General features: G+C 38.4%; 1 protein-coding gene and 1 long non-coding RNA gene across 5 annotated transcripts in view; one reads left to right on the top strand and one right to left on the bottom strand.

Moving 5' to 3' along the window:
* Positions 1 to 14,673, top strand: part of FHIP2A (FHF complex subunit HOOK interacting protein 2A) — a 36,281-nt gene extending 21,608 nt beyond the window's left edge. Inside the window, exons 11-18 of one of the 4 annotated variants that reach the window (XR_013367802.1) lie at positions 145 to 314; positions 645 to 788; positions 1,660 to 1,750; positions 3,565 to 3,708; positions 8,437 to 8,577; positions 8,938 to 9,041; positions 9,143 to 11,394; positions 12,278 to 14,673. Coding sequence is in view for 3 of the 4 variants with exons in the window: in XM_077877518.1 (XP_077733644.1) it covers positions 145 to 314; positions 645 to 788; positions 1,660 to 1,750; positions 3,565 to 3,708; positions 8,437 to 8,577; positions 8,938 to 9,041; positions 9,143 to 9,248 (900 nt within the window). In the remaining variant the exon portion in view is untranslated. Of the gene's footprint in view, positions 1 to 144; positions 315 to 644; positions 789 to 1,659; positions 1,751 to 3,564; positions 3,709 to 8,436; positions 8,578 to 8,937; positions 9,042 to 9,142 lie in introns of all 4 variants that reach the window. The other 3 variants (XM_077877520.1, XM_077877519.1, XM_077877518.1) reach the window with 3 other exon arrangements.
* The window catches only part of LOC144301076 (uncharacterized), a 145,861-nt gene continuing 127,156 nt past the window's right edge, over positions 6,404 to 25,108 (bottom strand). The window contains exon 5 of the long non-coding RNA XR_013367807.1: positions 6,404 to 8,619. This is a non-coding gene — a long non-coding RNA (uncharacterized LOC144301076). The remainder of the gene's footprint in view (positions 8,620 to 25,108) is intronic.

The raw sequence follows: 25,108 nt of genomic DNA, 5'->3' as shown, positions 1-25,108 counted from the left end.
ACAGTTGGAATGTCCTTGTGATGTCTTGAATACAGCCTCTTTCCTTAACGTGGCTTGAAAATCTAAATCATGACTTCTAGGATGGCCAGAAGAATCATTTATGCAGAGATGTTTTTCAGTAACCCTTTATCATTTTGGTTTCAGATAAGCATAATGACATTAAGAATGTTTGAACATCTTTTACAAAAACCCAACGAACACATTCTTTACAACTTGGTCCTAAGAAATCTCGAAGAAAGAAATTATACAGAATATAAACCTGTGTGTCCAGAAGATAAAGATGTGGTGGAGAATGGATTGATAGCAGGAGCTGTGTAAGTTCCACCCAACTCTGCAAGCTTGGCATTTTCTCTCTCCTCTTCCTAATTCATAAAGAAATGCTTCTAACGGTTCACAAGATCTTTGAAAATTAAGTTTAGATGCCGTGGTATCACCATCCCTTTAAATCACAAGTGGTATTCATTAAACAGAACAAAATCAATATATTCTTGAGTAAGATTTTATGTTAATTTCCCTATAAAATGTAATTCTTTAATTTTTTTATTAGCAAAATTATGTTTTCTAAGAATATGGCAGAGAATCTTCTGGTTTAGAAAATGTGATAAAATGTTGTCTTTTTTTATACGTGATTAAATTAAATGTAGAGATCTAGAAGAAGACCCGTTATTTACTGACATTTCACCGGATAACACTCTGTCAAATCAAGAGTGGCTTAGTTCTTCACCCCCTGCTACTCCAGAGCACCCCAAAAATGATGGGAAAACTGAAGTCCATAAAATTGTAAATAGGTGAGTTGCTGTATAAATTTGACTTACATCTCTTCTTGTTTTTATAACCTGTAATAGCTCTGTTCTTAGATTGTTATGGAGATATATAATGAATTCAGTCTTCCCTTCTTTAGTCTAAAGATTATATCAGCTTTTTGTCATGTTTATGTAGCAAGTGACAGCCTAGGGGCAACAATCCATAGCAAAAGAGGAAAGCTCTACTTAACATAGAAACAAAAACGAGTAATAGTGCTTAAATAAACCTTCAGAGTGCCCTGCTTTTTTTTTTTAATATAAATAATTTTAAGTCATTCCCAGTTGGAACCACATGGAAAATGTCCACTTTGACAACATGTCCATCTTGGACATGTACTCACATATGTGAAGCGTAGGGCCATTCCTTTTTGATTTTGTGGTTTTACTTTTTTTTTTTTTTTTTTAAGTACTCTTTCTCGGAAAATGTTCTCTTTCTTCTTTCGTGGTGCTACCATGATTTGCCTGGTTCTGGCAGGTGACTTTACAGAAATTGCATGTGGCCCACGATGCAAAATTAGGATGCATAAAAGTCTCTAGTTTAATTACGTAAAAGCCAGTTTCTTGAAATTAACAGATACTGTGGCAGTATGTCATTATGCTGTAACATGAGTCCTTTTAGGCTTACTTCTACTTTGAGTGGAATGAGTGATTTTTAAATAAAACCTTTAAGATATGAGAGAGTAATCGGTAAAACTGATTCAAAATTAAGTACTTAAAGAATGGATCATTTTATTTTTTAAGTTTCCATTTGCAGCCATACTTTGCTAAACTGAAGATATCGCTCGATAGTTTAAGATACATAGATACTGAATTGTAGGAATATTTATGTTACTGATTGTGGCTTTTTTCATTTAAGTTTTCTCTGTCTGGTACCCGATGAAGCAAAATCATCCTACCATGTCGAGGGCACTGGATATGACACCTACCTCCGAGATGCTCATAGGCAGGTAAGTGAAGTGGTTAATTTTTGGAAATGTACTCTAATGAGTGCACGTGCATGCTTTGTCCCAATTGCCCACAGCCATTTCTCCAAAGGTTTCCCTTTCTCTGCAGGACCTGAACTCCTTCTTGCCACTTTAACTTTGGGCAGGTAACCTAACTTTGCCTTTTACTATCTCTGTCTCAAGACTTCTCTGTTCCCTTCTCCACCTCTTTTCTCGCCTGAACGGTTATTTACAAGGACCCCATGCCCTGTCTCCTGTGCTGGAGTTTTCTACCTCCCTGAAAGGTCTTCTCTGAAGTGTTAAACTAAGTAGCCTTCCCTCGGTCTTCTTTCCTCTCTCTAGCATTTTACAGAACTCCCAATTTTGAAATGTTTCAAGTCAGAAAAATGCTTATTTAATTTTCATTTAAATCCTTGAGATTGAAGTGTGCTATTCTATCTAATTAATTTGCATATGCCTATAGCCAGAATGCAAGTCCAGATGACTGCATGAGTGAGTAGAGTAATTGTGTAGCTAGTGCCTTCAGGGACAAGAGGGTGAAGGCAAGACAAGTGGTACCCATGTCAGTATTATCTACTGGATTTTTAAACTGCATTTATTCTTTCTGTAAAGTTTCATTTCCATTTTATACAAATGTACTTATTGTAGATTCAGAAATATTAGAAAACAAGAGGGATAAAAAACTTTAAAACTATTACTTTCTAGGTGAGAATTTCAGATGGTTTTAATGGAAAACTTATTAAATGTTGGGGTGTGGTTTAGGATAGAAAACAGTCTATCAAAAGCCAAATTGTTTAAAACTCACAAAATAACTGAAGAAGCTGGCTTTTTTTTTTTTTTTTTTTTAAGAAGCTGGCTTTTTGATTGTTTTAAGTATGTTTTTCTTTTAAAAGTTGAAGTTAGTACTTTGTGGGAGAATATGTCTTGTTTTAATTTCAGGTAATTTCCAAACTAGAGAGGTCAGAGTAATGTTGCTTTATTGAATAAGGGGAATCTGAAAAGGGAAAGGATGGGGAAAAAAACTGTGCTCTAAATTTCTTTTGTTTAAACTCAAGTAAATTATATATCAGGGAAGACTTTTCGAATTTATTTTTGTTATATGAGATCTTCTTGTGCTCATCTAAGTCATATTGTTTAAAGCTGTGTAGTGAAGGACCAGTTCCTTATTATCTCCAATCTGTTACAGACTGACACTTGGGTAAAGTATAATAAAAATGAATTACTAGAAAGATGAAGAGAAAAATACACAAAATACCAGCCCTGATTATTTTATGAGATTCAACAGACTTAAAATTTACTCAGCTAAATGCAGTGTAAAGGATTCTAGATGCTTACTCAGGTTTGTGCTCCTCTCACGGCGAGGGTAGCAAACCACCTGCAGAGCATACTCTAGGCCACCAGATTTGTCCCGGGACAGGACAGCATAGGAGAGCCAGACCTGCCTGCTTGGACAATGCACCTCTGTTCATCTATTTGCATGCAATGTTTTCAAATAGATTTGAAAATGTGGTTAGGACTTACTTTGCTTTTTCAGTATTCCCTAAATCTATGATGGAAGTAAGTAGAGTTAAATTCCTCTAAAGGGAAACACATGCCCATTTTTTCAACAGCATATGTTGGTTTTGATTATTATAAGCTTACCTGTGCATGTTACAGGTCAGCATGTTACCTGAGCCCCTCCCTCTGTTACGGGTGCCTCCCAGGGAACAGAGACTCGACCCTCAATCGGATTCTTATATGCCTAATAGAGGGATTTCTATTTAATCTCAGTTTGTGTTGGTTGGTTCTCCTTTGACTATGTGAATGCTTTTCCCTAGTTCCAGGACTACTGTGCTATCTGCTTAAGATGGGAGTGGCCTGGGTCTCCAAAAGCATTGGAAAAGTGCAATTTAGAAGCTACTTTCTTTGAAGGTCATTTTTTGAAAGTTTTATTTGACAGAATGGGAAGAATTCTTGATCAGGTAATAAGCTTTAAAATATGAATTTTCATGTTATTTTGTTACCATTCACCATGGGTTCATCTCAAGTCTTAGTTTATATCTTTAATAAAGTAGCCCTGTTTTCTTAGTTTTTCCACTAGATGACTTTTTCATTAAAACTTGATTGCCAATGAATGGTGCATTTCTGATGCATTCATTATGTTCAAAGAGCCTTTATTTGGCCTGACGACTGTTATAGAATTATATATTTTACTTCTCATTGTAGACTATTGTCTTAATAGCCTTCACATGTTTTGGAGGTGATTGGAATGCTTTCCTTTTATAACTTAGAAAGCCTTTTTTTTTTTCAAGATAGTACAGTTATTACAGATACAGATTGAGTCAACCTTGTAAAGTTCAATTCAAAGGACCTTAAATGTCATTTCAAATTGAATCCTGAGCACTCCAGTCTCATTAAAATTACAGAACAATATTAGATGAATCTGCTTCTTCAGACAAAGAAGTTACGAATGATATCCATTTTCATAAGGGGGAGGTGAAATGGAAAAAGTGAATTTACTTATTCCAAGGTAGATAAAAGCACCATCAGCTGGTATGTTGCTGTGTGTGTGTCTCTCTGACTGTCAGGAGAAATGAATTTGGGATTACAGAATCTGTCCCTCCCTCCCTCCCTCCTTGACAAATGAACAAAGTGACGAATAGAGCTTTGAAATGCTTTCCACCCTGGGATATACACTTGAAGTAAAACCACCTGGCATAATACTTGCCTTGACATAGAAATTGTCTTAACCAATTTGGAATTAATTTAAAATTGTATATTAAAGTACTTGTTCTTTTTTTTAGCATTTTAGTTAAATATTTATGTGAGCATAGGGAGTTATAAAAGAAATATACTCCATAAGCAGCTGTCCTCAATAACCAGGAAGCCAAATAAAGAAATTATAATTTAAGAAGTATTTTACCGGGTTAGACTTCAGTCAGTACTGTGATAGTAATCAGTAAAGAGAGAAAGTCCTTTTTTCTTTTAACCTCTTAAAAGCAAGCGCTGTGTTTCTTGTGTTTGCTTGGTTGGTTGTTAAATCTGGCTCTTGCAGCCGTTATGCTATAAACATCATGGCTGTGTCAGCCCCCTGGGTAGCAGGGCTCATCAGTTCACTGTGTTCTTTGTGCTGGTTTGCTAAGCCTCATTTGGATCTTGGGTATTTTTTTCCTTTAGTTTGTGGAGTGCTAACAATAAAAGCATACTTGGAAGCAGATACCCTGAAATGCTTTTAAGTTCTTTTTATTTCAGGCAGATAGCACATCACAGTGCAGAGCTGATTCATCCACGCTGTCTCAGCCATTCTTCTGTAACCCGGAGTCAGTGACAGGCAAGACAGACTTCTGGGCATATTTTGTCAGTGAGGGATTCCCACTCCAGTTAATGCAACTTGCAGCTAGTTTGCTACGGCCACAGCCTCAAAGCTTTGGTCTTTAAAACCTTTGATTTTCCAAGCCTTTTTTTGGTCAGAACATTATGTAGTCAGATCTCAAAGATAATCATGAGTCCTGGTGTGCTAAGCATGCTTGGTTTAGTTTCATTTTCTTTCTTTCCTAAATGTTTTTTTGCTGAGGATAATGTTTGCTTATAGTTTCTTAGTATAGAAATAGGGTTCAAAAAAAAAAACAGGGTTCAAGGGGGATCCCTGGGTGGCTTGCGGTTTAGCACCTGCCTTCGGCCCAGGACGTAATCCTGGACTCCCAGGATTGAGTCCCACATCGGGCTCCCTGCATGGAGCCTGCTTCTCCCTCTGCCTGTGTCTATGCCTCTCTCTGTGTGTCTCTCATGAAAAAATAAAATCTTAAAAAAAAAGAAAAAAGAAATAGGATTCAGGGAACCAGCCTGGAATTAAACATTTACTCCAGATGATTAGTGAAGGTAGCTAGTTTCCTGCGTGCATAATTGAGAAATTATGTCTTGAGTATTCATAATATTATTGTGTTGTCACAAAGTTAATTTTTCTAAAATACCCTATAACACAAACATTTAGTAGTATTTGTGATGATTTTATAAAGATAGTAAGATGCTGAGGTTCATAAGCAGAATATAAACAACACTAGGAAAAATGTAGGGAGATTCAGCTGCTTCTCTCTGCCCTGACAGAGAAGAGGGCAGTCTTGGGCAACTATGCCACTTGTCACATTTTCTTTTTGTCAAGGTGAAGCTGACATTACTTGCCATAACCTCCTACTTAGATTTGCTTCTAAGAATTAAGTGAAGAAAGCAATTTTTAGATACCTTAAAAAATGCAAAATCTTGATAAGTACAGGATTTTTTTGAAATTTCAGAGGCTATCATATTAAATTTTGATTTAATATGACTAAATCATATTATTTTGGCTATCTGTAAATTTAGCTTTTTAGTAGAAGATTGAGACTGAGTTTACTGGTGACATCAGGATGCTTTTTCTTTTTTTGTCATTAGTATGCTTTTAAGTCAGAGTTTATTGTCCTAAAATTCAGGCCTTATATTTAGTGTGAGCTCAAAGATGGGCAAAGCCCATTTGACACATAAAAAAATCTGGTTAGCTTTCATTTCAGGTGAATACTGTATGTAAAGTAGAAAATAAAGAGATCCAGAATAATAGATATACTTAACTGTTAACCCAAGAAAGAGTTACTCATATTGAAGAAAAAAGGCCAGCTTATTTTAAATTTATTACCAGGGATGCCTGGATGTCTCAGAGGTTGAGCGTCTGCTTTTGGCTTAGGACTTGATCCCGAAGTCCTGGGATGGAGTCCTGCATCAGGCTCCCTGCATGGAGCCTGCTCCTTTCTCTGCCTATGTCTCTCTCTATCTCTGTCTCTCATGAATAAATAAATAAAATCTTTAAAAATAAATAAAGTTATTACCATTATGAAATGGAGACCATTTCAGAGGTAGGACAGTTTCTGTGTAGCTGAGATTTGTTTTCCTTTTCACATTAAATATAATCTGAGTCACCCTCAAACTCCTCAAACAACCAAGGACATAGATTCTTGTTCAAATAAAGCTAAAAACCAAAGTAACACCCTATAAAGAAAATACCAAGTTTAAGTGGCAGCATATATCCTTGCTGAAAGCCATATTCTGTTGACTTATTTAAGCTCCTATAAATGGTAGAATTTAGTGACCTAAAAATCTGAACTACCAGAAATAAAGTCACATATAAAACTGTACTGAAGTTGTATTTTAAGTGATTTTGTTCACATGCTTTGCCAAATACATTCTTCTTAAAGATTTTTCAAACGTTTCCTTTGTGCCTAAAATACAACCTAATGTGAATTCATTGCTTGTTAAGAATTGAGTCCTGGAGGCTATGTTCTGTTGCACATATTATCAAATTGGAGAATATGCTCTTCAAATTATCCTCCTATAGGAATAGTATCTCCTTTCATTAATCTTGCCGGAGGCTCAATTGTGAATAAGAGTGCCTTAGGATAGTTTTTCTTCTTTTAGAAAATCTGTGTTCACGAATCTCGTGCTTTAAAAAAAAAAAAAAAAGCTATAGTTGGACTTACAACGCAGAACTTGTGGTTCTTTTCGTGTAACAGCACCTTTGCTGTCTTCTGGCACATGCCCTAGCATGTGCTGTCCTCCGAATGCCAAATGTTCACTTCTTAATTGGTGTTCATTCTATCAAGGGCTTAGCAGCTGCTCAGCGAATGGAGTGAAGCAGGCAAAGCCTGTGGTTAACATTCACTCGTTCCAATTCCCTTTTCTCTCCTCCGGGCTCAGCACGTGTTCCTCACTCGCCCCCAGCCCTCCCACGGGAGTCAGTTTTGTCTCAGCCACTCAGTTTCCTTTGGCTGCTTAAAAGAAAACTGGAAGGAACGAGATTTCTGTTGAAAGCTCTAGGCACCATAACAGCAACTGTTTTTGTACAGTTGTGCCTTTTGCTTTGATTTTGATGTGGTCTGTACAGCATCTCCAAGTTGTTTTCTATGTGGAGTAAACAGATCAAAAATTTAAAAACCAGAATTCAAGTAAAATCATGTTGCTGCTATGAAGCTTTGTACATTACTACATACAAAAAACTGTGTGCAGGATTGTATCCAGATGTACAAGTGTTTGGGGAGAATTCATGCTCTAGCAGTGAATGAGATGATCCTTGTCTGTCACACCATTTTGAACCTTTTCACTCACTGGGAGGCACGTGGGGGTCATTTCTATCCCAAGTACTCTCCCTCTACTGAGAAGGTTCTGTGATGTGTAGCTTTATTTTATTATATACATGCTCTTGATGATTGACAGTAGCTGAATAATCTAAGAGGTGAAAAATACGATTTCTAAGATTAGATGACTATATTTTAAAAGATCTTAAAATCTTCCCTTCTATCTTTGATCTTATATTCAATGTGCCCTATGCTGCTATAATTTTACGTATGACACTTTGGTGGGTTTTGATACTATCTTGAACACTTTCATTAATTAGAACAACCTGTGTAAAACAAACATTCTGACTATGTTATGTGTTTATGTTTTCTTTGTATCTATATGTGTGCTTTTTTTCTCCTAAGTTTTAGCATTGTGATATATGTACTTTGACTAAGATGGCGAGAGCCAACTTCATCATCAATATTTTTATTGTAGAAGAGCATGTGGAGGGAGGAGTAAGATGAAATATTTTCCTTTCCTGCAAAAAAATAAATTGAAATGGTAAATGAAGTGCTCAGGTGTATACATCATAAATAATGTCAAATGTCTTTTTGTTTTTTGCCTCTCAATAGCCATATGATGTAAATTTACAAGTCACCTCCGTGTTATCTAGACTTTCTCTCTTTCCTCATCCACACATACACGAGTACCTTTTGGATCCTTATGTAAACCTTGCTTCTGGCTGTAGATCCCTCTTCTCCGTAATCGTCAGGGTGAGTTCTTAGTTTTGTTATATTCTCTAGGATTGATAACACCTGCAATAAACATGTCCACTAACATTACTTACCGTTGTACGCACTTACTGTTACATAATGGAAAATACTATGTGTATACCGTCAAGAAGTCATTATTTTACTATATCATGTGGAGAAAAAAAAAGAAAAATTCATTCTTTTAAATGGTAATTTTTATATTTTAAGGAACATATATTAGTCCTTTGCCAAAGATGGTTATTAGTCCTAATGCCAAAAGGTGACATTCTTCATTTAGAAATAGGAAATTGATTTTTTTAAATCCTGAAAATCCCTCTGTAGTTGATAACAGGAATGCAGTTCCTTTTGTCTCTGATGCAGGTTGTTGGAGACCTTATGGTCCGAATCCAGCGTATTCCAGACTTTACTCCCAAGCTTCTGTTAGTCAGAAAGCGATTGCTTGGCTTGGAACCGGAAGGCCCTATGTAAGCCAGTGCTTTACATGTTTTTAATCTAAAAAGTTCACCAAAATTTGACAAAATGCTAATATCTTGAATTGACTTATTGGTTGCTTTCCTTTTACCAGTATTGACCACATCACATTGCTAGAGGGTGTGATCGTGTTGGAAGAGTTCTGTAAGGAGCTGGCGGCAATTGCATTTGTGAAATACCACACTTCCTCCACACCGTAAATAGCATCCTCCAAGTAGCTAAGGAAGCAAAACTGTAATGTACATTTCATCAAAAAAGACTCAGCTTCACCCAGCCGTGAGGATAAAAAGCCTTTTAAATGAAGTACTGCTATAAACTGGACAGGACCATTAACTCATGGAGTGGACATTCTCAGTAAAATGTTGTATAATGTTGTTTTCATTGGCTTTACCATAATGGTTCTATCTGTAACATTGCACGTCCTTGAATCCAGGATACAATCAAAGGAACTTCAGGAAATAAGCATTTCTAATCCCTGTGTGAAAAGCTGCAAAATTTCTGATGTCATGACTTTGATGATATTTCTGTTATTTTAATATCCTTTTAGGTAGCAAGGCATTTTGACATTCTCTGGGACTCAAATGCTTATATTCTTTTGGATTAATAAGTAGCAAAAAAAGAAAAAAAACATAATTTTATAACTTTTTAAGGTCAGGATTCTTATCAAACAAAATATGAAAAAACTGTAAATGGAAAAAATATAATTCAGAAACCATCAAATGAGATGAGTTAATAATAGAAGATAAAAATGTATAGAGCACCATTAACTTTCTTCAGCTTTTCTAAGAATAACAATTTAATATGATAAAGAAGTTCTTGATTAATATATATATTTTTTAAAGAAACATTCTTTTACTCTTTTGTGCACATAGCCATGTTAGTGATTGATTTTCACGTATGGGTCCCAGGATATTTAAACTGTGTCATTTTTGCAACAATGTTGAATTTGTGCTCACCATTGGTAATGTTTGCTAAAATAGTATTTTTTTTAAGCTAATGAACATATATTGGGTTGAGAACCTTTTCTTCCTTCTATCTGTCCCTTTCTGAAAGTTGCTTTCAAATATTGCTTTATAACTTGATTTCTTCTTGAAATGCGTGGTAGTGTCTAGGCGGGGAACTGACTGCTAACTCTTGGGCAGCAATCAAAATGCCAGTGGCCTCCTCTGTGTTTACATATTTTTTTCATTTTGCTCAGTCTTTTGTTTTAAATGATTCTAAAGAGATTGAAAAAGAGAACCAGTCTGTCCTGTTTACACATTAAAGAATGTGGGTAAATTGGGTCTCCGTGAAGGACAGAGTGTGGTAGTTCACAAAGCTGTGCTGTGCACAGCACACTTCTACTTGATTTACAAAATGGTGTTTGCTAACCCACTTTCTATTCTTCCTTTAAGTGATGCTTGTCACTCAAATATTGCTTTTAAGCTTTCTTTTTCTTTCTTTCCTCCTCCACCTCCTCCTTCTTCTGTTGAAATATTAAGCAGCAGCACTATGCGCTTTATCTTTCCATTTACTGATACTTTAGGGAGCAGACTATCAGAATTTCCAGCTTGGAAGGAACTGTCGCTGCTCCTCATAATAAGTTGTTTTATGTAGCATGTTTGCACATGTGCATCATGTGGCACGTGCACAGAAGCATGTTTTACACCTTCTAATTTTGTTGTATTTGTTTTTCCGATTTATTTTATAGTTAGTTTTGGCTATTTATTAAGAACAAAATATCAAAAAAATTATGAATATTCTTGGCTCTAGAATGCGTACCAACATTAAGACTACATTTCTCATTTAACGCAAATCTTCATTAGCTCAGTCTGAGCACATTTATTAAGCAGAACAGGGGAAAAAAAGTGGGAGATGGTTACTTTGTGGATGATTTTCTTCAAATGATTTTTAATAATGGGGAAGTGTTGCTCAGTTCTCTATTTATTGATCAGCCCATATAAGAAACACTGCAACATTTCCATTTTTAGACATAGTCGTGGTCTATTATGATGTAGGTTTATTTAAAAGAAGGCATGAAGAGATATTAGGTATTTCTTCATGTTTTTGTAGTGTTCAGTGGGTGTATTAGCAATATTACCTCTCAAGCCAAATACTATTTTATCCTTGATTTCACAATGGGACCTTATAGCTAATACATGACACCAAGCTCAGAAAAGCTTTAACTCTTACATTTTTCTGTATGTATGCTGCTTCTTAAAACATAATTATTTTCTTAAGTTATTGTAATGATTTTGATCTGTAGTCAACTAAAGCATGCAATATAAGTTGTTTCTCTTCTAAGTTTCTCTCTTTCTTCTTCCTTGTTTAGTTCAGACAGACCTTAGAGCTGCAGAAGTTCTCACAGTGAGTTGGATTTGTTAGTGAAACAATGTACTACATTCCTAGCCTTTTTCTTACTGTTTTTTGGAAACTGAATATTTCTGTTACTCAGTACTTGTAAAGCAGTGACTCCAGTGCACTGTGGGGTGGAAAGTACTACCTTAGCTGATTGCCATAGCAAGTTCTGAGCTGAATTTTAGTCCTGCTTCACATCAATATAAATATGTATGCACATTTTTTTAACTTTCTAACAAGTATAATCTCTGACTTTATTTTTAATAATGAGCCACATTCTTTACTTGATAGAACTCAGATTTGTCCTTAGCCAATTATCAGTGTAGTACTCACATTATAACTATGTAATGTTCTCATAATGTATCTGTCTGTGCAATATGGAAGCTATGAGGGGATTCATAGCCCTTTGATTTAATTGTACATTATTATGTGTGTACATGTGTATATATATGTGTGTGTATATATATATATGTGTATATATATATATATATAAATGGACCAAAATCCTTAGCTTGCTTACACTGTTGCTAGTGTAAAGATTGTTACACTTAATTTTACAGGGCACAAATTATAGAATTACTTCGTAATTCATGGTGACATATTTCCACAAATTATTGCATTCATATACAATTACCATTTAATTATGAAGTTCACAGGTATTGACAGAAGTTGCAGTGAAGTGCTAAAACCACAAATTATATGGTAGTTCTATTTTGGGTTGTATGATTAATCAAAATATGCATGTCATTGTGACACTTGATATGTTAAAACATGATAGATAATCATATTTCTGGGCCCTGTAAAATAGTGTTACTGTAATACTCTGGCCTCCTGCCTTGTTTACATTAAACAAAGGATATTTGATAAATTTTTCTATTGAATATTTGTGTAGGTTACTGACAGTATTACCAAGGCCTAGAATTCTTGGGCCATCTGTGAAGAAAAACTCTTCAGATGATGATTGTGTACCTACCAGCTCTTCAAATGGAGGTTGTGATCAAGTTCAACTTTTTGTGCTAATGATGCATGCAGGACTAGGAGGGATAATCTAAAAATAAATAATGTAATTTAAGCAAAATGTCTTATATTTTTATAGAATTCTAATTGAAAATATTGTACTCACTGATAAGTCTAAAATAATAATTCATAATGCACAAAAGGATATGACACACATCGGGGCACCTGGCTGGCTCTGTTGGTGGAGCATGCGACTCTTGATCTCAAGGTCATGAGTTTAAAACCCACATTGGGTATACGCCTACTTTAAAAAAAGAAAGAAAGACTGGGATCTCTGGGTGGCTCAGCGGTTTGGCGCTTGCCTTTGGCCCAGGGCGTGATCCTAGAGTCCCGGGATTGAGTCCCACGTCGGGCTCCCGGCATGAAGCCTGCTTCTCCCTCTGCCTGTGTCTCTGCCTCTCTCTCTCTCTATCATAAATAAATAAATCTTAAAAAAAAAAAAAGAAAGAAAAAAGGTTATGACACACAAAGATTAATGGGTCACTTCATTGATTCCAGGGAGAAAACAAGAAGGAATAGAATCAGAATATTTGTGAGGGATAATGTATAGCTTGAGAAATCCTCCTGAGTGAGCCTCATAATATATTGTCCACCCCACTTTTTAATAATCACGTCCCTGAGGAAGGAATGTTTATACAAGTCTTAGAAAAACAATTGATGGGAAGTACTATCTCTTAATATATTTGTAACGCATATAAAAACTTTTTTTTTAACTGATGTGTAAGACAATTAGACTTGAGGCTTATTCCATTCATCTGAATATTTGCCAAAGTGCCCTAACTGGAAACTGAAAGAAACATGGAATATACTGCATAGCCAGGGAGAGAAAAATGTGATTATTCATCCCACCTATTCAGGATTCTTTCCAGCAGCTGTTATTCAGAATAGTTTTAGAAAGACTTAAAAAGGATAACAGGTTAAAAGGATGTAGGGGAGGTAGGTTTAGCCATTGAGGAGTTGAAATTTCCCTCCTTGCCTTGAACTGCTTTAAAAGCAAACTGCGTTTTAGGGATGTATAATCAGATCCCTAGTCCAAAAACCTGGTTCAGACTGCTGCTATTCATGAAGAAATTTGCAGTGTTTCATGTGGAAAACTAGTTGTCTCAAGGGAATTTAAAGAATTGAATAAAATTGTTAAAGTCAAAATTTTGTGAGAGTAACTCTCAAAAGCTATACCTTTCTCAAACCATCCTTCCCCCCGCCAAACAAAACAAAACAAAACAAAACAAAAAACCCCCCAGCAGAAGCACTGCATGACAGTTTGGTGCTAAAGGATCCAAGGATGTAAGAAATGGATTAGGTTTTAGTTGGTCTTAAGCCAGTTAGTAAAGTTGTTGCTCATGGGCCTAGCTCTTAGGAGACTGGCTGTTAATTTTACTTGATCTATACCTAACAACATATATCAGGGAGATCCATCTAGTATACATTCACTACTCATGGCTTGACTGTTGTGTGCATCAGAGTTTTTTCTGTTATAAAAGCATTTCTAAATGTCAAAAATGCATCATCAAAAACAAACCAATAATTTGGTTATTCAATGAATACTTATTGGGAACTTGTTATGAGCCAGGTTTTAAGATGCTAGGAAAACAAGCAATTTTTGCCCTCAAGAAGTCACAGTCACAGATGAGGGTTCAGTGTGTTTACACAAATTCCAGCCCACATTGGTGAATGCTGTTAATACCCAACTGTAGGAGCACAGGGAGAAAGAAGTGTTAGCCCTTGAACAATGCCAGTGTTAGGGATGCTGATTCCCCCTCACTCACCCCATGAAGTAAAAAAAAATGCATATTTGACAAAAATTGTCAACACATTTCTGTGTTATGTGTATTATATACTGTATTCTCAATAAAATAAACTAGAGAAAAGAAAATGTTACTAGGGAAGAGAAAGAACATTTTCAATACTGTACTATAGCCAAAAAAAATCTGTGAAGAATTGGATGTGTGGGGTTTAAGCCTGTTTTGTTCAAGGGTCGACAGTAGTGTTGCAGATCACCTACAGGGAAAATCTAAAATTCAAGTCTTGACTGAATTATATTCTTACTTGGAACTGGAGGTGTGCTGGATATTCTGAGAAGTCATAACCATAAAGTAAAGTCAGCAAGAAATGGAACATGGTTCTGTATCCTGTTACGTGTATCACAATTAACTGTTTCGTTTCACCTTCTTCGTTCTGAGATTGGTATAAAACACCAGCCCAAACAATTGTACTTTGGAGCCCATACTTTCTCAGTTGGTGAATAGTTATAATAAACTGTTCTGATTTAAATGATCTCTTTCTAGAACTATTATATCGAAGGCAAAAAGTCAACTGAAATATTAAAACCAAAAGACTTAAGTAAGCTTAAAAACTGACCCAAATAAATGGTCAGCGTAAAATTCGATTTAGTAAAATATTTGTAGAACCAAACCCTTCTCCTTGCTTTAACTCTGTGCTCCCTTGACTACCATTCTTTATTGTGACACAAGGTGGCTGCATATCCGGTTGCAAACCAGCTGTGGTTGACCAAGACAGAAGAGGTGAATTCAGAAACCACAGGCTGGAGATGTGAGAGGGATGGAATGTCTTAAACCGCCACTGGTTCTCATTTCATAACTCCCTGTCCTGAAATTTCAGCCTGATAGGCTACAAGGCAGGTCAATCTAGGAGTCAGGTCATCTAGCAAAATGAAGAGACCTGATGTGTTTCCCTTCCTATCTTCAGTCTTCTGGAGGTACCCTCAGCAAACCACCAGGTCTCCCAAGGGTGAATCTGAGGAATTGAAGGAAATTCAGCATGCTTCATAGGTTTATATTTTGATCTTATTCTTCATTCTAATTAGACTAGTCACTATATCAACGAACAGAAATTCTCTTTTGAAGAGAGAAGGGGAGGGGCCTCTGGGTGGCTCAGCTGGTTAAGTGTCTGCCTTTGGCTCAGGTCCTAATCCCAGGATCCTGGGATCAGGCCCCACATCAGGCTCCCTGCTCAGCAGGAAATCTGCTTCTCCCTCTCTCTCTCTGCCCCTCCCCCTGCTCATGCTCTCTGTCAAATAAAATCTTATTTTAAAAAAAGGGTAGAGGAGGGGGCATTTATGTAATAGTTCTCTTGGATTTTTTTTTTTTCGATTTTATTTATTTATTTGAGAGAGCATGAGCGGGAAGGCAGAGATGGGAAGAGCAAAGGGAGAGGGACAAGCAGACTCTGCACTGAGTGTGAAGGCCAACACAGGGCTCCATCCCACAACTCTGAGATCATGACCTGAGCTGAAGTCAAGAGTCAAGACGGTCAACCTACTGAGCCACCCAAGTGCCCCATATTCCCTTGACTCTTGATGACTAACCAAATCCTGACATGAAAGTAGGACCCAGTAGGACTGCCAGAAACTCAAGCACGACCATGAGCTACTCTGTTCTCATTTGAGGGGGTGAGGGTGAGGAAATAAGACATCCATTGACATTTGTAGCTGTTAGTTTCCTAATGGTACTCATGTTAGGTACATTCATTTGCATGGTGATCATTCTATTAATTCTTAACAAAATGTTTAATTCCGATCATGAGCCAAACAAAGGCTTCAGGGATAATATTCAGGTTAGAGGATCCAAACAAGCCAAGAACACATCCTGGGTCTAAGAGACTACTCTTTTTCAAAACACATTTTTTAGGTTGAGCACTATAACCAGATGTGCAAGCTCGAAGAGCTCCATGCGGTTCAGAAAAAGAGAACAGGTGACACGCCCAGCCTGTGAGAGTAGGGAAGACAAAGCAAAGGCATCTCCCAAGTCTGTTACTGCCTCAGGCCTGTAATTTATGAGTAAGGAATCATAAAATCAATTTCACTGTAATGCAGACAGATGAGATGGCATACAAATTCACTATAGTCTGGATGAAGTTATATTTCAAAGCCCTGAAGATGAGATTCATTTATGTAATAACACGAGAAATGTATTTCTCATGCCACTCACAAATGCAATAGCATGTTGGGTTTTAATTGATTAGACTTCCCCAGAGAATCATGTACTGAAGATTTCTAGAGGGAAACAAATTAGCCATTCCTTAAACATTATTCTTCCATGTTTAAAATACACTTTCCTTCTTAAATCTCTTTATCCTGTTGCTTTTATCAACAATGTAGCAAGTCACAGAGCATTTTACAGCTCTAGACTCTTTGTTGGCTGCTTCAATTATTAGTGTCCTGCAATCTTTATTCCCATTCTGTTTTAGAAATTATTAGGCAATAGATCATCTTTTTCTTAAGTTGAATTGGTGGTGGGCTCCAACAGAACTGGAAGTCGAGAAAACATCTCCTTTTAGGATATAAATATTAGCCCCCAAATCCGTGTACCTTCGGATCCCCTGACAATCATTTCCCTGAAGTGATCTAATGTGATGCAGCTACACGTAAACCTTTCCCAGAAAATACTGTTGGCAAGAGCACATGACTCACTGGAAGTTGGGTTCAAAATCACATCCTAAAAATAATAAGAGCCATAAGTGCAAATGTGCATAGCACTTTCTGGGTGTTTTTCTTTGGAATTTGACATTGAAATAAAAAATCTTGCATGGTTCTCAATGGTTGGAGTCTTTTCATGCATAACATATGACATAATTGATATTCATTGAGTTGAGTATTTCAAAGAAAAAGCTGATATATATCTTGCCAAGTAGTGTTGCTCATTCATTATCATTTTTATTTCAATAGAAAGAAAAAGACAGGGAAGTGTAATTAATTTGACATAGATAATTCTGGGCTGAGCATTTCACTATCAATACCATTTTGAGGCCATTATGAAAAGTTCTTTGTCCTCATACACCATGCCACTGCTATACTTTGATACAAGCACATTGTATTTTGGTCTTTCCTCCAGTAAATTATGTGATCACACATTCAGCTAATGCCATTAACTCCTTAGGACAGAGATCCTCACTATTGGCCCTTTTTGGTTAAGAAAGATGTTGGGCAGATATAAATGCTGAGGTTTTTTTTTTTTTTTTTTTTTTTTTTTTTTACCGGTGTCCGGATTATGTTTGGAAAGACCTTGCAAGTTTCTCAGAGTCTGTGTTTATATATATATATATATACATATATATATATATAGTGTGTGTGTATGCTATATTTTTTTTATCTGCAAATGCTTCAGAAATCTCCACATCACCATGGAAGCTGATACCTGCTTTTTACCATGATTAAAAAAGAAGAAGGTATTTTGCAGGGGTAGTTAAGCTGCCCTCATTACTTCTATTCATCAGACCACTGACAGTAAGAGGCTACTTCGCTTATACAAAGGCACAGCTCTGCGTTCCCAACAGGACTTTCCAAAATAATCCTCGGAGTAGAAAATACTTTTTAGCTAGATACATAAAACACTATAATCAAATGCTCTGTCCGTACACATTGAGGTCTGAGGTCCAAAATGGATTGTTTGTCCCAGGATTATAGTAACATCATCCATGAAGCTCAACCACTGTTTACTAAAATCCTGTCTGGCTATGACAAGAGGAGGGAATTTCAAGAAGTGCCTCTCTCTGAGAGGTTTGCTTTTTCAAGAAGAGGTTAATAAAGCAAGTTCAGTGCAGGTTATCAAGCTATGGTCCCTCAGTCCCAAATCTGCTCTTCTATATTCTGTTTAATGATGCTGTGCTAGGATCCCACGAACTAGATTTCTTCTTTACCGGCTGGCTTTCTACTAGGTTGTGTCGGTAAGAGTTTTCTATGGGAAGAAGGGGAAACAGGAGGAGAGGTGAAGGCACGTCTTTCCTTGCGTTTGTTCGCTGTTCCTGACCTGTCAGCTCAGCACTGGGTTTGCAACTGGTTTCAGCCTCTGTATTCTCTAAGCTCCCCTAGAGGCAGCATAGCAGCGCCCCCACACTCCCACCCTCTACTGGAGCCTGAGCCTCAGCTTTCCAGAGCTTTCCTGCATGCTACCAGGACTGTAACCCCTGCCTCTTCCCTTTGCTGTCTCAGCCCTGGGTTCCTGCTTCCTGGGTTAGTATTAATGAGTGAACTCCAGGAATGATCCTTCTTCCTCATTCAGCCCCCAACCTTAGGGCAACTCATATCCGTATTGAATTCCTTCTGCTGGGGGCACCTGGGTGGTTCAGTGGGTTAAGCACCTGCCTTCCGCTCAGGTCATGATACCAAAGTCCTGCAGTCGAGCCCCACATCAGCCCACTGGGCTCCCTGGAGTTCAATGGGAAGTCTGTTTCTTCCTCTTCCCTTGCCTGCCGCACCCCTTGCTTGTGTGCTCTCTCTCTATCTCTCAAATAAATAAAATCGTAAATAAATAAATAAATAAATAAATAAATAAATAAATAAATAAATTCCCTCTGCTGAAATACCTGTGACATAGTTTCTGTCTTCTTGAAAGGACCCATCTCAGTGTCAATATCTTCCTTTGTCAACTCCAGCCTAGGGAAAATAATCTCCACGGAAATTTTCAAGGATGCTGATGCTTTCCTCGTTAATAATCTTTCTTAATACTTTAGTGAAGATATTGCCACCTGGACCCCATCAGGAGATATGGTTGGGTATTCATACTCCACAGAAATCCACATCCCTATCTCCCTAAGTGTTTGTTTTTTAATTTAATTTTTATTTATTCATAAGAGACACAGAAAGAGAGAGACAGAGACATAGGCAGAGGGAGAAGCAGGCTCCCTCTGGGGAGCCCAATGTAGGACTTCATTCCAGGACCCTGGGATCACGACCTGAGCCAAAGGCAGACACTTAACCACGGAGCCAGGTGCCCCTCTCCCTAAATCTTTGGATTAGCTTTCTGCATGACACCAGGAAACTATGGCATCTCAACTGATTGACGGTAGGCCACTAATGGGAATACATTTCATTGAATGAACCAAGAAAACCCCTTGGGCCACTTCCAGCTGGGTGAACTAACCCACTTAATCCAAATTCAGGTGAGTACATCCAAGTCCATACATTTGGCCTGACTGAATGTTCTATTTTATCTTTGTTTGACTCTGTTCCCAATAAAGTTGTGCCTCACCTCTTTCCATACTGTCGTCTTTGGAAGCAAGTGCACACCTCCACTTTTCTTTTAAATAAGCTCTGCTCTCAATATGGGGCTCAAACTGATGACCCTGAGATCAAGAGTCACATGCTCCACTGACTGAGCCAGCCAGGCGCCCTCATAGCCCACACTTAAGAAATGCAGAGTTAAGTTATATCCTATCTCCTTCAGGCTGGAGAGGCTACATAAATTATTTGGAATTCTTCTTCTATATGAAAATTTGCATCCTCCTTCCCATGTATTTGTTCAATCAGTTATTTATTTATTAAGAAAAATTTTATTTATTTATTTATTTTTGAGAGAGAGAATGTGAGGGGAAGGGCAGAAGGAGAGGGAGGCAGAGAATCACAAGCAGACTCCACACCAAGTTTGAAGCCTGATGTGGGGCTCAATTTCAGGACCCTAAGTTCATGACCTGAGCCAAAACCAAGAGTTGGACGCTTAACTGACTGAGTCACCCAGGCATCCCTATTTGTTTAATCATTTACATCAATATCAACTCGTGGATATTTATTTTATACTTTAGGTTGTAATCCAATATTGCTTATAATCCAATACTTTAGGTTATAATCCAATATTGCTCAGATTATTCCAGTCTAGCCATGGGACTCTTTCCATTGATTTCTATGCCCCTTTGACATCTACCATCAAGGAAAGGATCTCTCTGGTTTTGAGCATGTCCTGTCTTCCTGGCACTGCTAGTTGCTCCAAGCTCATCTCACACATTACCTGTCCCAATCCTGAAATTAGCAGCTTCTTCGAGGAGCACCAGGGCCATTTGAAAAAATTGAATTCTGCAACAATGCATTGACTTGGCATAGTGCTTTGGGTCCAAAGAGATTTAAGAACGGCTGTTGCACTAAATGCATGGTATTTGTAAAGCCCTTCCAACCTGATTAAGACAGGCTAGAGGACACTGATATACTAACAGAACTGTTTAGAATGGGTGATACAGTGGAAAGAGCAGTAGAATTTATTTAGAGACAAGAGTGTTCCTGTTAACAGCACAGAAACCCCCACAATCACCAATATTATTACTCGAACATGGCTGTACAAAAGATTCCAATTTTAGGCTTATGTTGTTTCCAAAGGAATCATATACTGCTAGAATCAGAAGAAGTTCTTCAAAATATGTCCTTACACCTGTATCCCATTACGTCTGATGCACTATGAATCATCGCTTTCTACAAATCCTGTAATTAGCTTGTAATTAATTAGAACAATTGTATTGTCTGATATCTTTTGTGTCAAAAATATTAAATTGCGAATGATAATCATTCACAATCAACTACAACTACAACTTTCATGACCTTATTTTTGCATTTCTTCATTTTACAACTACTGGAAGCCAAAAAGTGGAAGGGCCTATGTATATGGATTTTCCGTTCTTCTGACAAAACCGGTTTGTTTAAATCTGTACAGATGAGAACACAATTATTGTAAAATAGGAAAACCCACATTGGTTTTGTACACTTGTGTTTGCTCTGTAAAGGGCAGCATTTATGTATCTTAAGCTGTATCTTGAAAGCTTTTCTGTCTCAGAGGCCCGCTTGCATTAAACATGAGAGGCTGATAAGTGCTGTTGCCACAGGGAATTACAGGCCGCTCTTGGCGGCCCCGGATGATCTCAGCTCTGTGGGGAGGGCGAGGCTGAGGAGGCTTGGGGCCCAGGCTGTGCACACCACAGGAAGGAAGACAGGTGTGGGCTTTGACTGCAGACAGCGCAGATTTTGATGTTTTTCTTTACTTAAATGATCGATTGTTCTCCTTTACATCCTGTGAGGAGAGTGTGACATGCTGTGCAGACATGCCTTGGATCTGTGAGGGAAGATAAAACCCCTCCTCTGCGGGGGAAGAGAAGAAACAGAAAGAAAGGATGTGGGAGAAGAAAGGAACATGAAAAGATCCAGAAGAAAGAAGGGAGCTCAAGGAGAAAGGACTGCGGAGGCTGCAACGTGGAGGAGACCCTAGTCCCCCATCCTCCAAGCTCACCAAGCTCACCGGTGCCTGGACTCCTCCTGTGTTTTCTGCAGTGACTGCCTGGTCTCTGGGCCCTGCCTCCTCTGCAGCTCTACCTTCTGTTCCTCCCTCCCCCCTCATCTCCACTTTACCCCCAGACTTTCTGTCACCACCAGCATCGGTTGGGCATCATCCCAGACTCTGGGGCCTGTCCTCAAGAACAGAAGGTCCTAGGGGAGTTCTGTAGACTCGCCTTGCCAGCCTGTCCTGCTGTTGGTCCTGCTCTCTGACATTTGGCATCCGGTGTAGGAGTTAAGGATTTGACTTGTTCTTATGACTTTGCTCCTGTGATCTGCTCCTTCCCACTCTCAATCTGGTAGTGCAGTCTGGAGTTCATCACTGCCCAGCTATGAAGTTTCAGGCACCTAATGCCACCTTCCTGAGCCTCAGTGTCCTCATCTGTAAAATGGGAATGGTATCATCTATTCTCAAAATCCCCTTAGATCCCTAGGCCAATTGAATCATTACTGGTGGAATGGGCCCTTGCAGAAGCCTTCTGGACAAGCTTCCCAGCTGGTTCTGATGTGCAATAAGGTTTTCTTCACACAGATCAGTCTTCCCCCACATGCTAGCTCCAGGACCCAGGTGTGCAGTCTGGTCCATTGTTCCTGTCCGTCCTGGTGACATATCCTCTCCTTAGCTGTCCCCTCCCTGTCGTGCAGCTTCCTACCTCTAATATCCAGCCCACACGAGAGAAAGACCTAAACTGAATATTCTGAAGAGTTCAGTTTGCTGAATATTTACATTTTTCCTCCTTCCTATACCCTACAACTGTTAATGTGATTTTTTTTCTATAAAGTTACAAGAATAATTCTGGCTCAGCTCAGCATAAAGCAACCCTGCTCTTTTCCTCGGCAACTGCTAATCCTTGCAAGTAAGGACCGGTCTGGAAATTTTGTCCTAGGTTTTATGGTTCCAAGTCTGTTGCTGACATGTCAGAAAGGGGAAGCATCTCGCTAACTCAAGGGAGTTTTCAAAGAGCAGGCCCATGCCCAGCTGGTCATCGGTTGAAAGGACTGCAGACCAGGGTGGAGGGTCGGCCAAGCAAGGCTCAGGAGCAGCCTTTGGGCCTGTTCCAGGACAGTCAACGGGAAGGGTGAACCCAGGCCTGGTTAAACAGTTACCAAGTGCTGCCACTGGAGGGCGATGTCTCCAAACAGTCTCTCACCACCGGGAAAGGTGCTGCCGAGGGGGTGGGTTCCAGCCTGAGTTTCCAATTCATTCAATTTGTAGGGCATTTGAAAATCATGAGGCTCCTTCTGAAACCCTAACAAATATGGATATATTAAGCTTGAGACAACGAAATAATTGAATATAGGATTTTGTATTCAACTAGGTATTCAATTAGACATTCCCAATCCTGTCTGAAGACTAAAATCACCTAAAAAGCTTTTTAAAACCATCGCTATCTGGACCCCACAAAAGACCAATTAAATCAAAATCTCTGAAAGATAGAGCAATGGTATTTGCATATTTTAAATCTCCTCAGTAATTTTAATGTTCATTCTACAAGATTCTAGTTGAGAGATTGGTAGCAAACATCAAGGGACACTTTATGGAAGAAAATCTTAATTTTAGAAAATTGTGTTATGTTTTCTCCTACAAATTGGGAAATCACTACTGATATTTGACTTTAGAGGTAGAACTGCTTAGCTTAGTTCTAGAGGGAATCTGTGGTTGAGAACTGCTGTATAAAGTCATTTTGCCCCTGGAAGCCCAATTTCAATAACACCCTTCAAGAGCTAACAAGTTATTAACACCTGTGTGCAAATTAGCTTATCAGATATCAAAAAAAGCTAGGAATCTGATACAAATGAGGCCAGAAGAGCTTAATTTTTTTTTTACACAAAAGGGGGAAGAAAATTTATATTGGCTTTGCCCTCCGTTATATATAGACTTAACCTGAAAAGTCAGAAAGTATTAAAAAATAAAATCATTCAGAACCCCTCTCTCACTATTGACATTTTTATGTATTTCCAGTATTTTATGCACATATATTATTTTTTTAACCTGTGAGGGCTACATAAATTTGTTTTATCCCTCTAACCTTAGCATTATAATAAAAAGACTTTATTTATGCATTTGATGCAGAGAGAGAGTGTGCGCAAGAGCACACAAACAGGGGAAGGGGCCAAGGAAGAGGGAGAAGTAGACTCTCCACTGAGCAGGGAGCCTGATGCGGGACTCTATCACTCTATCCCATGACCCCAGGATCTGAGCTGAAGGCAGACGCTTAACTGACTGAGCCACCCAGGCACTCCTAAAAAATTCTTTAGAAGCATTGTGAATAGTAGCCTAGAATCACTGTATGAATATGTGTCAAATCATGCAGCTACAGTGGAAGATGAGAGTGTCTGGTTTATGCCCATTCCTTGTTTTTATGCTTCTAGTAGCAAATAGCTGCGCTCTATTATAGGATTACATATTCTCTTCCCCAGAGTCCTGGAGACACTGGCTGGAATCCCTTGGCTCCAGTTACAAATTCCCAGGATAGGGACTCATAGGCCAAGCTTGGATTGGGTGTCCTCACTTAGTCCAACCAGTTACGCCTGGGTAGAGGAGTGAGGGTGAGATCACACTATTATGGGAGCTGCTGGAAGCCCACTTCTTTTTTTTTTTTTTTTTTTTTTTTAAGATTTATTTATTTGAGGGAGGGAGAGATAGCATGCAAGTGGAAGGGACAGACGAGAGGAAGAGAGAAACTCTGCTGAGCACAGAGTCAATGCCAGGGCTCTATCCCATGACCCTGGGATCCTGACCTGAGCCAAAATCAAGGTCGGTGCTTAACCAACCCTTCCAGGCGCCCCTGGAAGCCCACTTCTGTAACCTTGTAGACGGATGGTGGCACCAAAATAACCCCTGGGAAAGGAGAGCCTGGACACATGGCCCATGGGTGTCCTCTATAACCTGTTCTTCCTTTTTGACTCTTTCAGCTTTTGCTCATAAACAACTATCATAGGAATTGTGTGGGAATCAAAGACTGTCCTCAGAGGGGCTTAAAATCCAAATAAGGAAACATAATGTGAAAAAAAAAAAAAGAAACATAATGTGTATGAAATGAGAAATTAAATAATAGTAATATTTGCTTCTTTTTACTGAGCAGATATTTTGAGCCATGTTGTATGCATTTATTATATCATTTACTCTTCAGAATCATTCTATGAGCAAAGCACCAATATTCCAAATCTACAGGCTGAGAGAGGTAAGGTGACAGTTATTAAAAGTATACCAGAATTTGAACCCAGATAGCCAACTCTCTCACAGTTTCCACAATGCCAGGCAATCTCAGGTAGCTCATAATTATGTAGTGGCCTGTTCTTTTTCCTATTTTACCTCTTTACCCTGGGATTTGGCTTAGGTAAACCTCCAAATCAGGTTACAAGGGGGAACTGATCTCATCTATAAAATACTAGAGCCAGACTAAAGCATAGGCGAATAAATTTTTATGGAATGGTAAAACACATGCACACACACACACACACACACACAGGAGTACTAACACTTTTCTAGGGAAAAATCACCTCTGAAATAGAGAATTGTATAGTGGTTCCCAAATACCTGTGTGTGCACTCCCTACATCAAAATCACCAGAGGCACTTGCCCAGATATCTGGACCGCACACAAGATTGACTGAACTCTGGAGTGGAGCCTTCTCCCAACCCCCAGTATCAAGAGAT

Source organism: Canis aureus, chromosome 29 (assembly GCF_053574225.1).
Source record: "Canis aureus isolate CA01 chromosome 29, VMU_Caureus_v.1.0, whole genome shotgun sequence".
Taxonomy (NCBI): domain Eukaryota; kingdom Metazoa; phylum Chordata; class Mammalia; order Carnivora; family Canidae; genus Canis; species Canis aureus.
Note: the sequence above shows the minus strand (reverse complement) of the source record. Positions and strands in the feature narration are given on the sequence as shown.